We start from the raw sequence: 22,731 nt of genomic DNA, 5'->3' as shown, positions 1-22,731 counted from the left end.
CATTGGTTTGTTCCAACTGGCTCTCACTCTTTCAACTTTCAACCTCCGACCACGAATTAAACATTAAAGAAATGTTAATCATATCAATTAATGCCAATGGACTTTCACTGCATCCACCGATACCCTACTTCTTTCCCTAACCCTATGTTGCGGTTCAATCCTTTTTTCCCTATTGAAAAATTAAAAAACAAACAATTAATTAGCCCAAACATGTAATTTAATTGTTCTAAACATTTTTAAATGCTTTGTAATTCAATTGGTATATTAATATTTTCAATGAAAAAATTTAAGTTTAAAATTTTGTTGTAATTATTGAATTATAAAAATAAAATAAAATAAAACTGTGGAAATAATATTTTTATGGGCATTTATATTTTACTACATAAGAATAGACACATAATTCAATTGATACATCTTTAAGTTTCAATAGAAATGTTCAGACTCATATTTTTATATATATAATTTAATGGCTATAATAAGTGAGAAAAGGAATTTGAACTTTTATATATATATATATATATATATATATATAAAAGTTGAGAAAAAATCTAATTAGATTTCAAATTGGATTTAATTAGAGTTTAATTTTGCGTTACGTATCCCATTCAATCTAAGTTTTTTTAATTTTCGTGCCAAGTGAGTTAACTCAATGAAAGAAACACTGAGTCCAATTTAAATAAATCATAAAAAACATATATCTAACTTTATATATAAAATTAGAGAGATTGAGAGAGAGAGAGAGAGAGAGTTTGAATGATTTTACTTTAATGACCCATCCTTTTGTGTAACTAAAAATAATTCAATTTTATAAGTTATTTATATAATATACTATGACTATGTACAGTTCATTACTAATTAGATATAAATATATTATATATTATATATTATATGTGTGTGTAAGTATGTTAATTGCGATTATTTCTAGTTATACCTGTGTATATACAAAGATGATAAAAACTAGTTTTTCTAATGAAGCAGGTCAAAAAATGTTGTTTTATAAGACTCTCGAGTCTTGACTAACCTACTATTTCTAAGGTGTTGCTGTAGAATAGAGTATTATAAATTTGAAAATTGTGTCATCTTATATATATTGAAATAACATAGTTAAATTGATGAGGCCATTAATGACACTGGCTTGAGACACACCAAGTGCATGTAGGCCTATCGTCTATGTAGATCCAAAAATAATTTTATTCATTTTGTTAATGGTTTATAGTTTTTCTAGATATAACTTGCTCCGCCCAACTATCTGCCGTATGCAGTTTGTTGTGATGTGTGAGTTTAAGGTTCATCAGGAAAAAAAAAAAAAAAGTTTTTCTAGATATTGATTATAAAATGAAAAGAATTTTTCTATATATTGTAATATTTCAATTGTTTATTTAAATATCATTTAGGAATATATTAACATATATATTTTATTTATTGAAAAAATATTTATGAAAAATAAAAAATAAAAAATAAAACAGAGAAAAAAAAAAGACCTCCTCAACCATATTGCGATTCTTGGCCAATATATTGAAAATTATATATGAAAAAAAATGTTATGGAAAGATATAAAACTAATAAAATAATCATATATCTTCATCAGGAAAATAATCCCGGTAGTGCCCATAAATATAAAAATGTTAAACCCTTGTTTTCCTATCAATTAGCAAAAAGTAGATAAAAATAAAAATAATAAAAATGAGCAGAAATGAAATTTTTTTTGTTTCTTGTAAGTCTTCTTATGTATACTCTCTTATGCAAGGTTTTGTTTTATAAATAACTTCTTGCTTTGTATGATGTAGGTTGTCTTCTGAATTTATAATCATCAAATTCCTCATCGTTATCCTATCCAAAAAAAAAAATCCTTATCGTTATGTTAATGAAATTAAAAGTGGGATAAGAATATGAAGCACAATTTTGATAAGCTAGAAAATGTCATGGAAGGTATCTCCTTTCTTTGCTAGGGAAATTTTGGCTCAAGAAAATTATTGAATATCCTGGAAGTACCATAAATGCGTACTTTCTGTTCTCACATGAATTGTGAATTCCATTATAAATTTAATTAGTAGGACACACAGTTATGTGAGAAGGTGGAGTATGCATTTATGGTACTTGGAGAGTATCCAATAATTATTTCTCTTTTATTATTGCACTTTATTTGTAAAAATGATCTCCTTGCCTACTGTAAAATTTTAAAAAGATGAATTTAATTACGAGTACCATAAAATTTTAAACACTTTTAGGGTGTGGATACATTAATGAACTCCGAATGGGAGTATAAATATTATGAACTTGATTTCAAAATTATTAGGGCTTGTTTTAAAAAACAGCTGACTTATTCAGAAAAAGAGTCTTTTTATTTATTTATAAATCTTAAAGACTTGTGTTTCCACAGGTAGATGTCTAAAGTGCCAGACGAGGACAGAACTTTGGAATTATCAATGGTATAGGTGTATAGCTAATTAAGTTCTTTTATTGACCATACCTTGTTGGCTAGGATTAGAGTTAATTCAATTAGGGGTTGGAAACAACGTGCTTAACCTGGCTTGAGGACCGACCAAATTCCATTTGGGTCCAAGTGGAAAGGTCAAACCAAAGCCGACCCTAGCTTATCCTTTTGACTTTGTACTGGCAAACAGGGAAGAAGGTTGCAAAGTAGCAATAAGAATGCCTATTATAAATGATGAAACATGAAGCACTGAACCTTATCATTGAGTTGGAAATATAAACATAGCTTGAAAAATAACAACTTAAGGGCATTGGCATTCGAGTCCTTAGAAAATTTGTCATTTTGCATTCTGAAAAGTTTTTTTTTTTTTTTTTTGAGAAACGCATTCTGAAAAGTTAATTTATTTATTTTATTATATCATTTCACAAACTCATTCAACATTCCATTTTTTATTTTAACATAAAACTCATTAAAATAATATATACTATCCACTCAAATAATATGAATTATAAACATAACCATATTTCTCTCTCTTCTCTCCCACTTCTCTCTTCCCGCTCTTCCTCTTTGTCTCTCTCTTTCTCTCCTCAACAATCCCACACACCTAGCAACCACCTACCAACAAAATTCAGCCCAACCACTGAAATTTAGCCATCACCACCACAATTGAAACATCAAAAATCAAGCCAACCAACCATTGAAACACCAAACCATAACCAACAACCACCATTGAAAACACCAAACCATAATTGTGGGGGATTGGGCCCCAGAAGGCCCACACAAGCCCACTTAATCAAAAACCAAAATAGGGTCTAGGGCCCATTGGAGCAGCTTGTTGTGATACACGTGGAGGGAGTTAACCTCGGGCCTTATAACCACAAGCCCAATCCTAAGGTCGGATGACAAGTAAATGGACACTACCCCGAGGGAGTTTCAAGTGGCCTAGACATTGATGGGTAAAGAAGAAAGCAGTCATAGGACACTAACATCGCAAGGTCGGTAATCGAGGGCAGGTTGTGCCTATGAGGAAGTTCATTGTTGAGTACTCATTGGCGTTTGGAACAAGTTCCAAGGAAATCCTCTAAAGTCATGAGGATCCCTTGGAATTCTGAGGGAAGTGGGAATAAGTGTGAAGTGGGGAGACAATGATGAGGACCCCATTAGCAAGAGACTATAAAAGGGAGAGGTAGACAAAGAATAGGAGGTTGGAAAATTTTTGGAGAGGGAAACACTAGGAAACAGAAAGGAACTAAGGGAAACACAGTGAGGGTTGTGAACGAATGCTAGGGGAAGATAAACCAGGCAAAGCTTAGAAGCTGGTTGGTAGGATTGTGTGCTAGCGCACATATAAATTAATTGGAGGCCCAAATTCCATCATTCTAGCAGGATTTGGTGCCCACAAGAACTAACCAGCACCAATAAATTTGAAAAAAAAAAAATCAACCACCAACAAACACAGAAACTGAGCCACCACTAAGGAAACCCAGATCAAGGCAACCTCCACCACTGAAATCCCAATCCAATTCCACCCAAAATCACGACCCACTCACCCACCCAAATGCGGATCCATGTCGAGAGATAGAAGTGAGAGTCAGAGAATGAGAGGGAGAGAGAAAAGAGAGAGACAAAGAGTGACAGAGACTGAGAAAGAGAGATGAGGGAGAAAAAGTGAATAAAATAATAAGTTTTAAGTTTCACCTAACTACATTAAATTTTAAAAGTAACAACTTTTGCTATAGTAAGTGTTCAAATGTTTTTAGCAATACATGCCCGAATAAAGTTGGTTTTAGGTGTGTTGTTGCATAATAACAATTTAGGAGGTTTACACCACAATACTAGAGCATTCACATCCGGTTTCTTCAAACTATTATATTTACCATCTCAAAAGCTACTTTATCGATTATACCATTTCATTTTATAATACACCTAACATCCTATTTCTTATTTATCTCATCTATTCATTAAAATATTCATTTCACCAACTCTTTCTCTCTCTCTCTTTCTTTTCATTAAAAATAATTAAAAAAAAAAAAACTTAGCCACCACTAGGAAAAAAAAAAAAACACTTTTCCATTGCCGCCATCAACCACTACCATCAACACAACCAAAACCACCACCATCAACCCACTCTTCCTCTCCATTTCATTGTGTCTAAAAGATTACCACCACCATAATTTTTTTTTTTTTTTTTTAAATTCAGCCACCATCAAGAAAAAAACTAACCACCATTGCCATCGAGCAAACCCACCTCGCCACTGGCCTACAACCACCACCACAACCACAATAGCCACCACCACGCCACCTGCCAACATCCACCACCACCAAACCCACCACCAACTACAACCACAAGAGCCACCATGAGGGAAAAAAAACACAAAAAACTGCTGAAAACCACCAACAACAACCACAATCACATAAATAGCCACCATAAGAACCACCAAGAAAAAAAAAACAAAACAAAGAAACCCACCATGTCGACCCACCGACAACCACACCACTACATTGATCTCCACCTCGTCACGCCACCACGCCCAACAGAAAACCCAAGCCGCCGATTAGCACCACTTGATTACGTTGCCAAACCCACACCGACACCCACACCGCCACTTGACCCACACCGGCCAACGCCCACGCCAAAACAAAAAAAAAACCACCATCGTGAACTAGAGAGATAGGCTTGGAACTTTTTGGAGAGAGAGAGAGAGAGAGAGAGAGAGAGAGAGATATATATATATATATATATATATATATGCGAACAAAATATAATATAAATGTTTACAACGTTGCTACAGTACCATAATAAAAATAGGATTGTACTGTAGCACAATTGTAAACTTTTTTAGAAGTAAAAGATCGGGTAATAGACTTTTTGATGTTTAATGCTAAAATATAGCAACATATGTTATATACAAGACCGAATGTGAATGCTTATATATTCTAAAACCTAGTTTGTTGTGTAAAATTTCCATTCTAAAAAAGAAAAAAACAAAGTTTGTTAAGTAAAACTGGTTAGTGGTATGTACATGTGCATGGTTTTTTTTTCCCCTTTCTCTTTTGGCCAACAGTGTGATAAGGTTTTTCAAGCCTGAGTCTCACTGGTAAAGCTTGGTGTCTCATGGATTTTGGACTTGCGCCATTTACTTTACTAAGATATTGGTTTTAATTTATTTAATTTTTTTCAAAGCTTAGATAGTGTGGTAAAGAGTTGTGCGTGATTGGGTGTGTCACAGAAGTGATCCACGTTAGGTTCTCTCACTTTCACTTTCGGTGGATGGTTTCACAAAATGTCAGATCCGTTTGTCGTTGCAAAAGTCAAAAACATAACGGTGTCGGTGGGAATCGGCACGTGTCGGTGGTCCACATTTAATTCTCATCATCATTTTTATTCTTTCTTTAATATTTTGTTCAAATCCATCGCAGAAAGTTCATTAGCTTTGAGTACAAAATATCAAGCTAGCCCTCCCCCTATAAACAAAGCTATGCTATCATACGGACACCCTCATGAGTTTTATCACGGTCCCTTCTTTTACTAACACAAGATTTCAAGCATGTAAAATTAAAGTATGTTGTCCTGTAGAATAATTTAACATACTTCATTATGGAGTGTCAAAAGATCGGGAAACACTGAAATTCAATTGTATTTGTATGTGTTGGTCTGAGTTGATAGATTCTCAAACACAATCAATTCATCAAAAAATTATAATTTTGATAGTGTGAATTTTGTTAGCATGTACTATAAGAGTATTTGTTAGTAAATTATTTTTAGAAAATTTTTAAGAAATTTTTTCTTTTGAATTTTTTGACATTATTCTCTACTTTTTATAAAAGTGGTATTAAATTTTTTTTTCAAAATAATTTATTAATAAATGTCCTTAATCGAACCTATTTTCTATCATTTAATCATAATTTTTACTTAAAATTAATTAATATTATAGTGTAAAACTATAAGGAAATTCTCAATTTTTTGATTTAATCCTGTAAATAAATCATGATGCATGTTAGATTTAACACAGGATATTGGAAAGCCACAGGCTTATACTAAGACAAGCTCATTGTAATATTTTTCCCTTCTTGTCCCTATTGGATTATAATATCAGTCCACCCCCAATCAAAATAATAATAATAATAATAATAATAATAATATCAGTCCACCCTAGAGTTAAGAGCAAAAACAAACCTTTTCTTTGAAGTATGGTGGTGCCATGTGATAGACACGTGGCTTCTATTCCTGCATTGTGGTTGCCGCAATATCTATCTAGAAAATTGGAAAAATCTCTAGTGGCAGTCAGAGCCATTCAAGTATATGGGGACAAAAATAAGGTCCTGTGCTTAATTTGACCCCTATACAAATTCACCAACTTCTCTGGCTTTATCTTCACTAGTTCAGAGACAAATGCATGAATATGTCAATACATTTTGGGAATCAAACTTGACATCAATGGTATAGTTCTTGGCAGATGGAAAACATGCGTGAGTGATGAGTCATAATTGTGTATCACAAGTTATAGGACTCTCTTCACGTCTGTAATTCAAAACCGACTATCATTTCTGCTCTGACGGGGAATTGAAGCAGCTATTTTTTATTTATTAAATCATTTCAAATCATGAACATGGAATTAGACATAAACATTCAAGCACTACAAGAGAGTATAATTTGTCCTTTCAAAAAAAAAAAAAGAGAGTATAATTTGTTTTGGAAAAAGTGTAATTCACTAATTTCACTTCAACTAGTGATATTTCAAGGTTATTAGTTTTACATATATGACCTTTTTAAAAAAAGATGGTAAATTGCAAATAACATCCCTAAAATTTGAGATCTTTAGATTTACATCCTGAAATTTTAGAATTTGAATTTTACCCTTGGAAGTTTGAGGTGTTTGAATTTTACACCTTAACGTTTTATAACTTGAATTTTACTCACCACATTAGCAATTTGTAAAATTTTAAGGAGTAAAATTCATACACTTCTAAAATATAAGGGGTAAAATAAAAATTTTGAAATGTTAGGATGTAAAATTCAAACATCATCAAAGTTCAGAGGGTAAAATTCTAATTCTGAAACTTCAGGGTGTAAAATTCAATCACCCCAAACTTTAGAAGTATAATTTGCAATTTACCCTAAAAAGAAAAGAAAAAAGTAATTCAAAGAGTAATACATTATATGTAATTATAAATTGATGTGTCACCAATTTGTAAAAGACATTTCAAATATTCATTTATTAGGTGATTAAAGCCTACCATTTATTTTTTACTGTAAACATTCATTTATAGTAAATTTAACATATATTTAATCTCATAATCTTTGCCCCGATAAAGGTTGCAAGATTTGAGTCAACTTGCAGTATTTTATCATTAACCTTATTTGACTTTAAATTGAATAAAATTTTGAAATATCAGCTTTAGATTATTACTATTTACTTTTGGAATAAATTTTGATTTTTTTTTTTCTTGTTTGGTAGATTTTAGAACCCCTTTCCATTGATTCAATTTATTTCATTTAGGACAGAAAAAAAATATTTTATTTAGAAATGAAATACTTTTTTAAATTTAGATAGACACCAAGTATAACTTAGGTAAATTTATACCATTACGTAATTGGAATCAATTTTTTTGTTTATACAAAAATTTAATGAAGGAGAATATATTATTATTTTTTATATCACTTTTGGAATGTAACAATAATGTTAATGTTATTTTGTTCCCCTTTCTCACTAGTTTCTTTATTGTCCTTTTCTATAATTGGGAAAATTCTTAGGTAGTCCCGGAGTATAGTGAAATGGTACTCTCTCCTCTCACATTTATGGTGGACCCCACCATAAATTTAATGAGTGGACCCCATCATGAATGTGAGAGGAGGGAGCACCATTCTCCGTGCTCCGGGAGTACCTAAGAATTACTCCTAAAATTGAATCTTAAATTAAAAGTCAAAAGAAAGTGATAAAAGATTTACAATTTATTTTACAACATTTTTAAAATTTGTTTATATGACAAATTTTTACTGGTTCTCATTTGGACTCACTATTGATATCACTTTTTAATTTACTAATAATCACTCACCACATCAGTAATTTGTATAGAAGTTTATAAAATAGTTTGTGGTTTTAGTATTTTCCATGATAAAATATGAAAGATTTTCTTTCTATTTTCAAAATTATTTTAACATAAACTAAAATAATAGTATATTGATTATAATTAGAATATAAAAGAAATATATCACCAAGAAGTACATAAGAGAAATTCCTTAAAAAAAGAAGGATTCCTTTTTAATAAAAACAATAAAATGGTGGGGGGGGGGGGGGGAGGAGTTGAAATTAAGTAATATTTTTAAATTTTTTTCAACCTCCCTAATCCATTGCATCAAATTACAACACTTGCTTGCCAAGGGTTTTGTAACTTAATTGACACCTCTTAATATATAAACTGCTTAGGGATCTAGGGGTAGTAATTCTTAGGTATTTTACAAGCACAAAGAATGATACTCCCTCCTCTAATGTTCATGGTGAGGTCTACTCTTTAAATCCATGGGAAGGTCCATCGTAAATGTGAGAGGAGGAAGCACAATTTAGGCATGAAGTGAGGATTATCATTGATCACACTGGGAACATTGTTGAGTGGGTTATGTGCTAATAGGAGAATCTAATTGGGAGTTGATTATGAGTGCTTTTCCACTATAAGTATATGAGTTTTGTAGGGGCTTTAAAGCGCCATAACTAGTTCCAATCCTTTGGTAAGGCCTTAGAGCCCCATATTAGGGAAAGGCTCCATATATGGGATACGTTTTTTGCTTTTGCTTTTTATTATTATTTAAAAAATTTTGAGTTACATTATTTTTCCTTTAGTCTTAAGAAGGCCTAAAAAATTGAGTGATGTTAGAGACATTAGTGATATTATTATACGAGATTATGAGCTCGAAACCTCTTAATTATATCTTGAAGCCATCTTCAAGGGATCTCTCACTGTAATAATTTGGCGTGTGTGTGGAATAGGGAGATTGTACACGCTCGAGAGAATACTTAGATACTTGAATAGGTCTAAATATCTCTATTTGGCAATTTCTCACAATATATATATATATATATATATATATATATATATATATATATATATATATATATATTACATAAATCTTATAAATTGATGTGTCACTAATTAGAAGAAATAATTCAAATACTCACTTGTTATATTATCTTGTTAAGGTTCTACCAAACACATTCATTGCCATCTCACTTTGTAAACTTTTTGTAGTAGAAAAAAAGAAAATCAAATTATAAAGTAAGAATAATGGATTTAAAATTAAAAATTATTGTATAAAAAATTAATTAAACATTATTGAAGTAATTTTTTTTGGCAATTAATATTAAAGTGATATTTAAATATAATATAAAAAAAACCCATTTAAAAATATTGTCGTAGACCTCAAATTGTATTGAGTCAGTGCTCTCTTGTGGAGAAGCTAAGTGATTGATGGAACATAGATATTTATAATCTACAATCATTGAGCACCATCCACCTAACACTTATCTTCCACATATTATGTTATTGCGACTAAGTCTCCCATCTAAGGAATGACAGGTTTACATGCCATATCTTCTTGAAAGTAACATGTGTAAATATATGCTTCTTAGTTTCAACATTCAACTTTCGAAGGGTGGAAAATGCTCAACGTCAAAAGCATTTTTTGTTGTTGTTGCTTGTCCTAACGTTCTGAATCCTAACTTTTATAAGATGTCATGTAATTGGAGAGCATATCACTTCTAATCTGTTCATATACCATCGCTAGCTACAATGTGACTGGCTAGTCCAACGATAAAGCACCACCTAATTAAGAGACACTTCAACAGCTAGTAACTTATTGCAAATTGATCAGGTTTCCACATCTCAACAGATCTCAATTTCCCCATAGCCAAACAACCCAACTTCGATCACTAGCCATTAACATTCATCCTTATCTCCACTAGTTTCAAAAATCATTGCGCCGCCTCTTTCTCCATCTCCAAGCTTGCGTTCTCACTCTTGCTTCTGCTCTTTGTTTCGTGATGATTATTTTTTATTATTAAGCCAAAATATTAATATATCTTTTTTTTATTGTATAAATGAGTGTGAGTTATAGAGTTTTTTTATTGGAGAGTAAGTTATAGAAGTTTAAAGCCTGTGTTGTGTATATGTATCCAAGAGTTAGGCCCTTTTGGATATATACACCACTGTTAGTTTATTTAAAATCTTCTCACCTCTCATTTTGTGTATGTTAAAATACTTAGTATTCTAAAAAAAAAAAAAAAAAATTTCAACCAAAGTCTCTTAACACGGTTCTACCAAATAAAATAATTTTATATTTTTAATTAGGTGGTATTTTATTCTTACACCAATCATGATAATAGTGCCGTGTAATTATCCATATATAAGCTTAGGTTGTGATTGGTAGCTTCCTTTTTTTTTTTTTTAAGAAAAAGTAAATTAAAATATTTCATGTAAACAAAAGTGGAAATTAAGAAAGAAATAACATAAAAAGAGGGGGACTCCCTTGAAATAACATACAAAACATGTACGGGTCAACGTGAAATGCAACCATGACATGGCGCACACTCATTTTAGTATCAATTTTTCACATGCAAGCTTATTTATTAACTCTATTATGGATTGTTGCGAAGTCTAACATGGTTTGGTTTATTAAAAAATATATATATATATAATTATAATTATGTTCCAAGATAAAATAAATTATGGTATAGTATATATTATATATTATCAATGTCGCATTTCAATGATTTCATCGGCTAATTCAAACTAGCATTATACAAATTAAATATAAGGATAAGATAAGATTGATCAATATAAAAATGAGTGGCGAGCACACGGAAGATGCTTCACATCAGAGGCATTGTGGTGGAAAACTAGAACGAAGAAAACCCACATAATAATTAAAATTATCATATTCTTGCCAATATTATTGGGTTCCCAGAACTTTTGCACAAGCAAAGGTGAATTCACTGAAATGCAATTTAGCTTAAACACGTAAGTATGCAGCAAAATACATCTCTATTAAAGCAAACCACTCTAAATACTTTAGACTAGCTAGGTTGATAGTGCTTATGCAAGTAAATGAGAACACTTCCTACTTCTTGTTGTGCATGCTACCATTGGCTGAAGCAACATAGATTTCCTCGAAAACAATTGGTTTATATGAAACTTAGTGAAAGATTAATCAGCAAAAAAAGAAAGGTGTGAGGGTTAATTAAAGTCAACTACCCTAATTGGGTTGAGAAAGTCAACACGTTGACATGATTATTATATAAATATATCATAATCATCATCATGATGATCCTCGTTGACCCATTTTAGTAATGGCTCCAATAATGTCTCCACTCCCTCCAAGTATGTTGGTAGTGTTTTGGACTCGGTGAGCTTAGCCCAGCAGGGATGGTCCACACGTTTCCCTTTCAAGAATTTGAGTGCACCAAACATTTTATTGAATAGCCATGAATGCAGTTTCTCCCACCATAGTGTGTCAAAGGTGTATGCATAATTTTAAATTCACTTCCCCCCCGATATGAAGAGGAAAGTCAGAACGTTTTTCCATAGGTTTTAGACTTACGGGTGGCAGCATGGGGTTTGAACTTTTCCAATAAAAAATATTGGGTTATATGTTATTGAATTACAAAACTTTTGTTTAAAATCTGATGAAGAGAATACTTGGATTAAAAAGTGTTCATGTATATATTGGCAATCTCCGCCTTTATTATGTTTCTTCTATCGACCAACTTGCAGATCTTTTTATGAAGTCTTATTCACCTGGTCATCATCATCGTGATCTTCTCTCCAAATATCAGATGGCTTCTTCACCACCTTGAGTTTGAGGGGGATGTTATTGTATATACACGTCTAGCCAGTGGGCTAATAGCCCAATCCACTTTACTTGTACAATATATCATTTGCTGTGCACACATATTGCTTATATGATCGACACTCTCATACATTGCTTGTATGACAATCTCATTCCTGTATATATATAGGTCGTCTTATATGCATAGAAATATACAGATTATTCTTTAATTCTTTGTCTTTATTTAAACAAAATTTTCCTTCAAATTGAATCAGAAGAATCTCTTTTGACTCATTTATGAGATGATCAAATAACTTTCTACATTTCCACATTTTATTTTAATCAAGTTACTCGTTAAATAATTTAAACAATTCATCATTAAATAATTAAATAAATTATGGGATGTCCAATTTTTATATTAATGCTTTATAAGTAGGTCCATTGACTTAAATGCACCATTGACTTAAAAAAAATTATTGTCCCGTATAAAGGTTGAATGAAGGACTATCACACTTACCCTAAAAAATATTTTTAAAAAAAGAAGAAAAAGAGGCTAATTTCACCTTAAAATCTATAGTTTAGGGTAATACAAATTAAATCCTAGAGTTTTAAAAGTACAAAATTAAGTCCTAAACTTTTGAGAGGTAATACATTAAAATTTGGAGTAAAAATTGGTATAACATTGCTGAGTAAACATTGAGAGAGAGAGAGAGAGAGAGAGAGAGAGAGAGCACCCCAAGCCTTTTGTAAGCTCATCATACGTATCAAATAGTTAAACTTAGTTCTCTCTCCCACATCACCAAGGTAGAGAGAGTTGATGTGCCTTATATGGATTGGACTCTAAAATCTAAATGGTATTAGACCTTTTAAAATTGTGAGGGGCAATTTCATGCTAGTGATGAGTTGGGGCATGACTAAATGCTATTAAATTAGATTCTACTCATTGGGGTGGTAGGTAGGTTCCACAAAGGGACATGTGGCCTTTAAGTGGGTTGATCTCTAGTAAAAGAAGCAAGAATTGAGCCTTGTACTCTCTCTCTCTCTCTCTCTCTCTCTCTCTTCATTGTTAATGGTTTACAATTATGACTTCAGGATTTAATTTGTTACCTTTCAAAAGTTCTCTCTTTTCATCGTTAATTGCATTACAATTTTGACTCTAGAATTTAATTGTTACCTTTCAAAGTTCAAGCTCCCCGTCCAAAAAAGACAAAAAGAAATACCACTGTCTATGATTCACCTGCCAAGAATTTGATTGATAATAGTACAATACCTATTATAGTAGTAGGCTTGCTTGAGCCTTTGACAAGGCATACGCATTATATATTGGTTGCTGTCTTAACTTCTGCTGACTAAAGGGATTTGAAGATGATCATTTCCATGACATCTCTCTTCAATTTTTTGGTCCATAACTCATGCCATGACTCTGCCAGAGTTCTTATCTATATGGATTCATTGATTGTAAATTTAGTTGATTGGTTATCTTGTAAGAGAATTAGGGAATTACTTAGCTAAATAATTCATGTATAATCTCTATAAATATCTGGCCAAAGGAGTTCTCGTGAGAGACTAGGAAAATCAGTAGTTCTCACTTTTTGTGAATGTAGGATTAAGATACTTTCATTAATTGTGTGTTGACTTTTTTCAACTCTATTTCAATTATTCATACAATACTTCTAAAGCTGGATTGCGTGAGTTTTGTTATCTGTGAAGCCCAAGCTAGTCTAGTTCATAAAACGACGAAGCATAGGCTCAGGCATGGCACGCAACGTTTAATTTGCAAGGAGGAACTGGAACTCTGTGTCTGTGGAGTGTGGAACAATAATTTCCGTGCATTTATAGTATAGAGTCACACTCACACTTCCCATCTTGCTTCAATGATATTATCCATTCAATTTATGGGTAAAATTAATTTTTCTTCATCAAGGACGCAACGTTTATTTCAAGGAAAACTACCTATTTTTTGTTTGTTTTTTTGTCTAATTTGTTTTATTATTATTATTATTATTATTATTATTATTATTATTATTTTACTAACGTTGGTGTCTAAGACTCTTACGACACTAGATTAATTCCTCCGGAGTGTTTAGTCTCCCTCTGAGGAGAAATTATAGTTTTAAATAAAAACTGAATATTGACTCAGTAATTTTAAATAAGTGAGAGTCTTTTACTGAAATGGTGGACAAATGATATGGTCTACTATGAGGACCTTATAATTTTTCCTTTAGGTGGCTCTAAAAACGTTGATCAAGTGACTTTACGAATTTACCCCTTCGTTAATTACATAAAACTTGGAAACCACTAAAACAACCCAATTGGATTAACCTCTCTGAAGATGTATCTCTTGCTTTCATTGAGGAAAACTTCTTGAAATTTCAGTCATTTTCAACCATCTTTGTTTATCATTAAGAGAATTTGATGCATTTACTACCATCAAATAAAACAATCTCCATTTATCACATACAAATTTAAAGCCAGAATAACTATCTTAAAAATGGGGGAGAACTAAAGTACGATAAACAAATTGAAACCCCTTATGAAAAAGGAAACCTATAGTTGTATTGTAGTAAACCCATAGTATCTTTCATTTTTATTTTTTATAATCTAAATCTCCACTATGTGTATGACATTGTAACTAGACGTTTGGTTGGGCTATCCAATATGCCATAAGGAAGATCACGGAGGCTATGGAAGTAAACACAATACAAATTGCTCCATCTTTAAACATTTGTTTCCTCATGTCCTCGCAACAATCTGGCATGTAGCCAAGCATGCTCATGTAGTCAAACGGAAAGGCTCCTGTAGCGGAAGCTGTAAGCAAGATTCCCTCGGCAGGGAAGAATGCAACCCTGAGACAGATCAATGAAACCAAATTGGAAATCATATGACATAAGATCTTACAGAAATTTAAATTAGTTACGCAATTGAACTAAGCAGCACATATGATGAATTATGTTACATTTTCTTGCGACTAGGTTACTGAAGGTAGCCATATCTATATCTCTCTCTATATGTGGAGATAAATGGAAAAGAATATAAGTTGATGTTACAAAGTTACTGATTAAGCCGAGTACCTCATTACTCTTATCTATATGCAATTAATTAAGCGACACACTAACTTGCAGGTGGGGGTAGGGTGAAAAAGAAGAGGAAAAAGAGAACTCTCACCAGGAAGTAATGAAGAAGGCAAATGCCCATGCCTTAGAACAACCAGGACTCAGATTCCTCCCAACAAAACAACTGGTTTCAACCATGACAATCATTTGAGCACACGTGAGTGATATACTGGAGAAAATGCCCAACAAGGAAGCTTCATCATAAGGGTAGGCACAGTAGGCGGAATTCGTCTCAGAATTCTGTACCAGCGTTGCCTGATCAAGTAGAGGTTGATGGATTACTGAATATAAACTTTCTGACAAACAACAGAAAAATCACTTGTATCAGGCAGCCAATGATCATTTTAGCATTAATTGGATGAGTTGGCTAATGCAAGAAAGGTATCGATATTTAGTACTACTACTTTAAAGTTAACATTCTTAAAACTTTAAAGAGACTTAATTATTTAAAAGAGAACTTTGGTAGTTGATTAATTTTCTCATACTAAGGATTTTTCTAGGATATGCATTGATTACTAGAACGTAATTTTTTTCATATAATTACATAATGAACATTTGAGAATATTGTAGAATTTGTGCATATCTTATACATATTTTGTTTGGGGCCTACGCTAGCTACTATGCAAGTGTTCTTGCTATCAACAATTTAAGTTCCAAAAACTGATTTCCTCTTTCTTGGCCACTGTGTCAAACTGATCAAAAAATCCTACAGGCGATGCAACAACATAAGCTATTCACTTCCAATAAACCTCATATAATGGAGGTAGCAAATAGAGGCCAATATGAAATACTCTGAAGTGTAACACAAATAATGATAAGTGCCACAAAACTCATCAATTACTAAAACAGAACAGAAGAATGGATCAGTGGGTTCTTCAATGCTTACAAAACTGCGTTTTTTAGCCATATGAGCCAAAGCGTAGGACATCACTTCAGCAAGGATGATGAGGGAAAGAAAGAAGAGTAGAGAAGCCAAAGTTTTCTCCATGATCACTTTGTGTTTGTGTCTCTGAGGAAACTAAAAGAGTTTTCTCATAGACTATAAGATAGGTGAAGGGATATATATACACGGACAAATTTGCAAAGACAAATTAAGGTAAGGGAATTCCTTAGGAAACTACATGGTGTTGGTGCAAATACAATGATAATGGAAATAACACGAAGAGAAACTGAATAATACTTCTGAATTTTTATTAGTTTAAAGAAAGAGATTACATAACACTATTTGGACTGAGGCGCGACACTCGCTCTCTTTAAGGAGATTCAAGCCCTTGGTTGGCTAAATTTTGTAACCGGTGCAGACCGTCTCTGACTTGTCTCCCCCAGGATACAACAGTCCAACAAGTGTCGTATGGCTAGAACAACTTCTGCACAAAGTGTTCAAGCCCAAAGCTCCACCAGAAAGAACACCATTCCTTGCCAAGAATCTCTCTATTTTTTTTTTTTTAGTGTATATTGCAGTCAGTTGGATTGTGTCTGAATGGGTCTATTTATAGGCTCAATGGGCATCACGAAATTACTACCCAAATTAATCTGATTAATTAGGTCTATTATTATGATATAGTGGGTGTTACAAGATTAATTGTTGGATATTATTCTGATGGGCTAGAGTTACACAATTAATGGTGAGATAAGGAGTTTTCTGAATAATGAAAGGCCCAAACGGATAGTCCATTAAGTGGGTTAATGGCTAATTATTTTCCATAAAAAAAATGGAATATTAATTCGAGCCATTTACTCACCAACGGATATGGTAATTACTCTAAATGGGCTGTCAAGTAGGAGGATCCAAGGTGCTGATTCATTTCCAAATTTGACACCTCCACCCTTCACCTTCCTCTTGTGCACGTATCTGGCCCAATATTTGAGACAATTCATGTTAGCCCATTAATCACCACAATTAAAAAGAACAAAATAGTCTCTCTCATTTTCAATATGGGATTAAACATTTTCACTAATTCCTCATCATCCACATTCACTCCCACATATTTACATTTATGTTATAAAATTTATTCATTTTAATTATTTAATATTAAAATGTTCCAACAATCCCCCACTCATTTTAATATTAAATTTTTAGTTAAAGACAGATTACCAGGCAAAGATGGGTCACTATGCATCATGAAAGTGTGCTCTGCATTATGAAAGTGTGCTCTGCATTAAACCTTCACTTAGTAAAACAGCAATCTTAACTCCAGAGTCATAGTGGTCTCCGACTTGAACTAGGACTGCTTTAGGGAAATTAAGCGTCACTGCTTACACATAACAACCCAGGTGTTGACATGAGCTTTTATAGCTAGCACTTTACGGCTATATGCTGATCCCGATTTCATGAGTGTATTTGAGATTAAGTCCAAATCTCATAGGGAGTGGCCCCACCCCTACACTCACATAGGTGAAATTTTGTCAAGGGTGCTCCTGTAATTCTAACACCCCACTCATACGAGCTACAAATTTCATTAAGAGTTTCTTACTCAACCTCTCCACATTATAGGATAAATGCACTTACATCATAGGGATGAACAATTAAAAAATTATTTACAAAATAAATAATTAAAAAAAAATTGTGCATTTCTTACGACCATCGTATGATTCGTTTTTTCCATTGAACCCAATTCTCAGGATCTCTGATCTTTGGGTTGGGTATCCTCATACATGGCTCATGATTCTATGGACTTTAGTCCCATCCCCCTCGATGTATTCCAGACTCTATCTTTTGCCAAGGCCTTGGTAAATGGATTTGCAAGATTATCATTAGATTTAATATAATCCACAGTTATGATGTCACTACTCAAATAAGATCGCACGGTACTGTGCTTTCTTCTTATAGGTCTGGATTTACCATTGTAATAACGGTTTCTAACTCTACCAATCGCAGCAGTGCTATCACAATGAATTAATATAGGTGGAATTGGCTTTTCCCAAAGTGGAATTTCATATAACAAATCTCTAAGCCAATTTGCATCTTCACTAGCTGAAGCTAATGCTATTATTTCAGTTTCCATTGTTGAATTAGCAATTATTGTTTGCTTTTTAGATTTCCAACAAATAGCACCACTACCTAAGGTAAAAATATAACTAGTGGTAGAGAGAGAATCACCTGACAAAGTATTCCAATCGGCATCACTAAAACCTTCAATCACAACAGGGTATTTTTTATAAAACAAGCCATAACTTTTGGTACCAATTAAATATCTCATGACTCGCTCAATAGCTAGCCAATGATCTTTACTAGGCTTGCTAGTATATCTGCTTAGCACTCCTACTGCATATACAATGTCAGGTCTAGTACAATCAGTAGCATAACGCAAACTACCAATGATGCTAGCATAATCTTTTTGATTAAAAATCTCATCATCATTATTCACAGGAAATAAATGAACACTAGAATCAAAAGGATTAGCTACACTTTTGTGATCATGAAAATTATATTTTCTCAATATTTTATCAACATAATGTGATTGATCAAGATATATTCCATAACATGCTTTTGTAATTTTCATGCCCAAAATAAAATTAGCCTCACCAAGATCTTTCATATCGAAATGGCTTTTAAGTATATTTTTTGTCTCATTTATAACATGCATATTTGAGCCAAAAATCAACATATCATCCACATATAGGCTAATAATAACATGTAAATTATTCCATGATTTAAAATAAATACATTTATTACATTCATTTGATTTATAACCATTCTCAATCATGCAAGAATCAAACTTTTCATGCCACTGCTTAGGTGCTTGTTTTAAGCCATATAGGGATTTAGTTAGCTTACATACCTTACTTTCTTATCCAGGCTCTACAAAGCCTTCGGGTTGATCCATATAAATCTCTTCCTCTAGGTCCTCATTTAGAAAAGCAGTTTTTACATCCATTTGATGAATTTTCAAACCAAAAATTGCAGCAATAGCAATTAACAATCTAATAGATGTAATTCTTGTTACCGGAGAAAGGTATCAAAGAAATCAAGATCAGCTTTTTGTTTAAAGCCTTTTGCAACAAGTCTTGGTTTAAACTTATCTATTGATCCATCGGTTTCAATTTTTTTCTAAGGATCCATTTACAACCTATGGTCTTACAACCCGGTGGAAGGTCTACTAATTTCCAAGTTTTATTAGAAATTAGAGATTTCATCTCATCATTTACAGCCTCTTTCCAAAATATAGCATCAGGTGATGTTATGGCCTCTTTTAAATTTTAGGGATTTTCCTCAATATTAAAAACATAATAATCATAACCAAAATCCTTTTCAACTCTAGCTCTTTTACTCCATCTAGGTTCCATTTCAAAATTTTCTTGATTTTGTAAATGTGAAGTAGAAGAACTAGGTTGTGACAAAATATTTTCTTCACCCCCAATATTTTTCAATTTAAAAGGAAATTTTTTTTCATGAAAAATTGCATCACCGGATTCAAAAATTATTTTATTTTCAAGATCAAAAAATCTATAGGCTGCACTATTAAATGCATAACCAAGAAAAGCACAGGTAGTAGCTCTTATACCTAATTTAGGTATTTTATGGTCAGTAAGCCTTACATAAGCAAGACAACCCCATACTCTCAAATATCCCAAATTTGGCTTATGCCCTTTCCACATCTCAAAAGGTGTGGTGTGTGACTTTTTATGTGGCACCCTATTTAAAACATGACATGCAGTTAAAATAGCTTCACCCCAAAAATGTAAAGGTGCACCAGATTCAATTAACATGGCATTTGTTAACTCAATTAAAGTTCTATTTTTTCTTTCAGCCACACCATTAGAAGTAGGTGAATATGGTGCAGTAGTTTCATGGATAATTCCCAAAGACTGAACAAATGAGTTGAATGCACTTGATTCATACTCACGGCCTCTATCACTTCTTATTCTTTTTATTTTTCTACCGAATTGATTTTCAACTTCTTTTAAAAAATCTTGAAATTTTTCAAAAGCATCACTTTTATTTTTCAACAAATAAATAGTTGTATATTTTAAGAAATTATCAATAAAAGTGATAATATATCTATTTTCTCCACGAGTTAAAATTCCTTCAAATTCACATAAATCGGAGTGAATTAACTCAAGCAATTCGGTATTTCTTACAACACTTTTATGAGGTCTTTTTGTAATCTTAGCTTGACTACAAGTTTCACATTTTTCAAAAACTTTTGACAATCTTAGAATTAATCCTAAACTACTCATGATTCCCACATATCTACTATTTATATGACACAAACGAGCATGCCAAAAATTAATAGAAGAAAGCATATAAACTGAACTGGTAGATACTTTATTATTCTCAACATTTAATTTAAACATTCCATCACAAGTATAACCCTTGCCCACAAATAATCCCTTTTTAGTGATTACATAATTATCAAATTCCATAGTTTGGTTGAAGCCAGCCTTGTTAAGCAAAAAACTTGACATCAAATTCTTCTTCATGGACGGAGTGTAAAGCATATCTTTCAATGTTCGCACATGTCCAGAAGTGAATTTCAATTCAACCTCACCACTCCCAAGAACCTTGGTTTTGCTAGAGTCACCAAGCATAACAGTTTTTTCTTCTTCAAAAGGAATGTACAATTTGAACCAATTTTTGTCATAGCAGACGTGCCTATTAGCACTAGAATCTGCCCAACACCCTTCAACATATTGCACCATATTGATGTCTGTAATCATAACCACTAAAGGCTCTTTGGTTACGTTAGCCTGCGGGACAGATTCACGTTTCCAAAATTTGCAAAATCGAGCAGTATGCCCACTCTTGCCACAAACAAAACAGGATCTATTAAATTGACCTTGTGAAGGGGTCCTTGGTTCTTATTATAATTTTTATTCGGGTTTTCCCTTCCTTGAGGTGATCTATTATTGTTTTTAAAGGCTTTTTTTTTTTGCTTCAATTGACCATTTTTAGGAAAATGATTTTTGAGCATATTATTATTGGATAAAATAAGGTTTACCTTTGTGGTGGAATTACCATTGCTCTCATGTGTCATGAGTGCATCTTGTCCTTTAGCCTCCTCCTCCACACGGATGCGTGTGATCAAGGTCTCCGAGGATGTCTCCTTTTATTTGTGCCGCAAAGTCTTTTGGAACTCCCTCCAAGATTGTGGTAGTTTGTCAATTATGCCAGCTACCACCAAATTGTCTCCGATCTTTATGCCTTCGGATCTCAACTCTGCTACAATCATTTGGAAGTCTTGTGCTTGATCCACCACCGATTTTCCAACCACCGATTTTCCATCCACCATTTGGTAACGGAAAAATCTACTAGCAGCATACTTCTTTGCACCTGCCTCCTCGGTATCATACTTGCTTTGTAAAGCTTTCCAAATTTTTTTAGCAGACTTGTAAGTTGTATCATAATAATCATAGAAATGATCGGCAAGACAATTCAATAGATAAGAGCGACAATTATATTCATCTTTTGTATACTTATCTATTTTTTCTTGATGGAGAATATATTCTTCGTCACTCATCTCATCGGTAGGAACCTTTGATGGATTCTTCTCAGTGAAGATGTAGGCAACTTTGAGAAGGCTCAAGTAGAAGAGGACCTTTCCTTTCCACCTCTTGAAGTGGGCTCCTTTAAAGCGAAAGGGCTTGTTGAGATCTCCAACAGGTTCATTTGGTTTCTCTTGTGTAGGCTCCATGTGTTTGAATCTCCTTAAAATTGTTGGTGCAAATACAATGATAATGGAAATAACACGAAGAGAAACTGAATAATACTTTTGAATTTTTATTAGTTTAAAGAAAGAGATTACACAACACTATTTGGACTGAGGCGCGTCACTCGCTCTCTTTAAGGAGATTCAAGCTCTTGGTTGGCTAAACTTTATAACCGGTGCAGACCGTCTCTGACTTATCTCCCCCAAGATACAACAGCCCAACAAGTGTCGTATGGCTAGAACAACCTCTGCACAAAGTGTTCAAGTCCAAAGCTCCACCAGAAAGAACACCCTTCCTTGCCAATAATCTCTCTATTTTTTTTTTAGTGTATATCGCAGTCAGTTGGATTGTGTTTGAATGGGTCTATTTATAGGCTCAATGGGCCTCACGAAATTACTACACAAATTAATCTGATTAATTAGGTCCATTATTATGATATAGTGGGTGTTACAAGATTAATTGTTGGATATTATTCTGATGGGCTAGAATTACACAATTAATGGTGAGATAAGGAGTTTTCTAAATAATGAAAGGCCCAAACGGATAGTCCATTAAGTGGGTTAATGGCTAATTATTTTCCATAAAAAAAAATGGAATATTAATTCGGGCCATTTACTCACCAACGTATATGGTAATTACTCTAAATGGGCTGTCAAGTAGGAGGATCCAAGGTGCTAATTCATTTCCAAATTTGACACCTCCACCCTTCACCT

General features: G+C 32.9%; 1 protein-coding gene across 1 annotated transcript; it reads right to left on the bottom strand.

Annotated features, from left to right (window-relative positions):
• Positions 1-14,805: 14,805 nt before the first annotated feature.
• LOC142638437 (uncharacterized) lies at positions 14,806-16,358 on the bottom strand. Its single transcript, XM_075812472.1, has 3 exons — positions 16,254-16,358; positions 15,420-15,622; positions 14,806-15,100 (listed from the first exon to the last, which is right to left on the bottom strand). Exons 1-3 carry the CDS (start codon positions 16,353-16,355, stop codon positions 14,887-14,889), a joined length of 519 nt encoding a protein of 172 aa, XP_075668587.1. The 5' UTR covers positions 16,356-16,358; the 3' UTR covers positions 14,806-14,886.
• Positions 16,359-22,731: the final 6,373 nt, after the last annotated feature.

The sequence above is a fragment of the Castanea sativa genome, chromosome 6 (assembly GCF_040712315.1).
Source record: "Castanea sativa cultivar Marrone di Chiusa Pesio chromosome 6, ASM4071231v1".
In the NCBI taxonomy this organism is placed as follows: Eukaryota; Viridiplantae; Streptophyta; class Magnoliopsida; order Fagales; family Fagaceae; genus Castanea; species Castanea sativa.
This window is presented reverse-complemented; position numbering and strand designations above follow the sequence as displayed.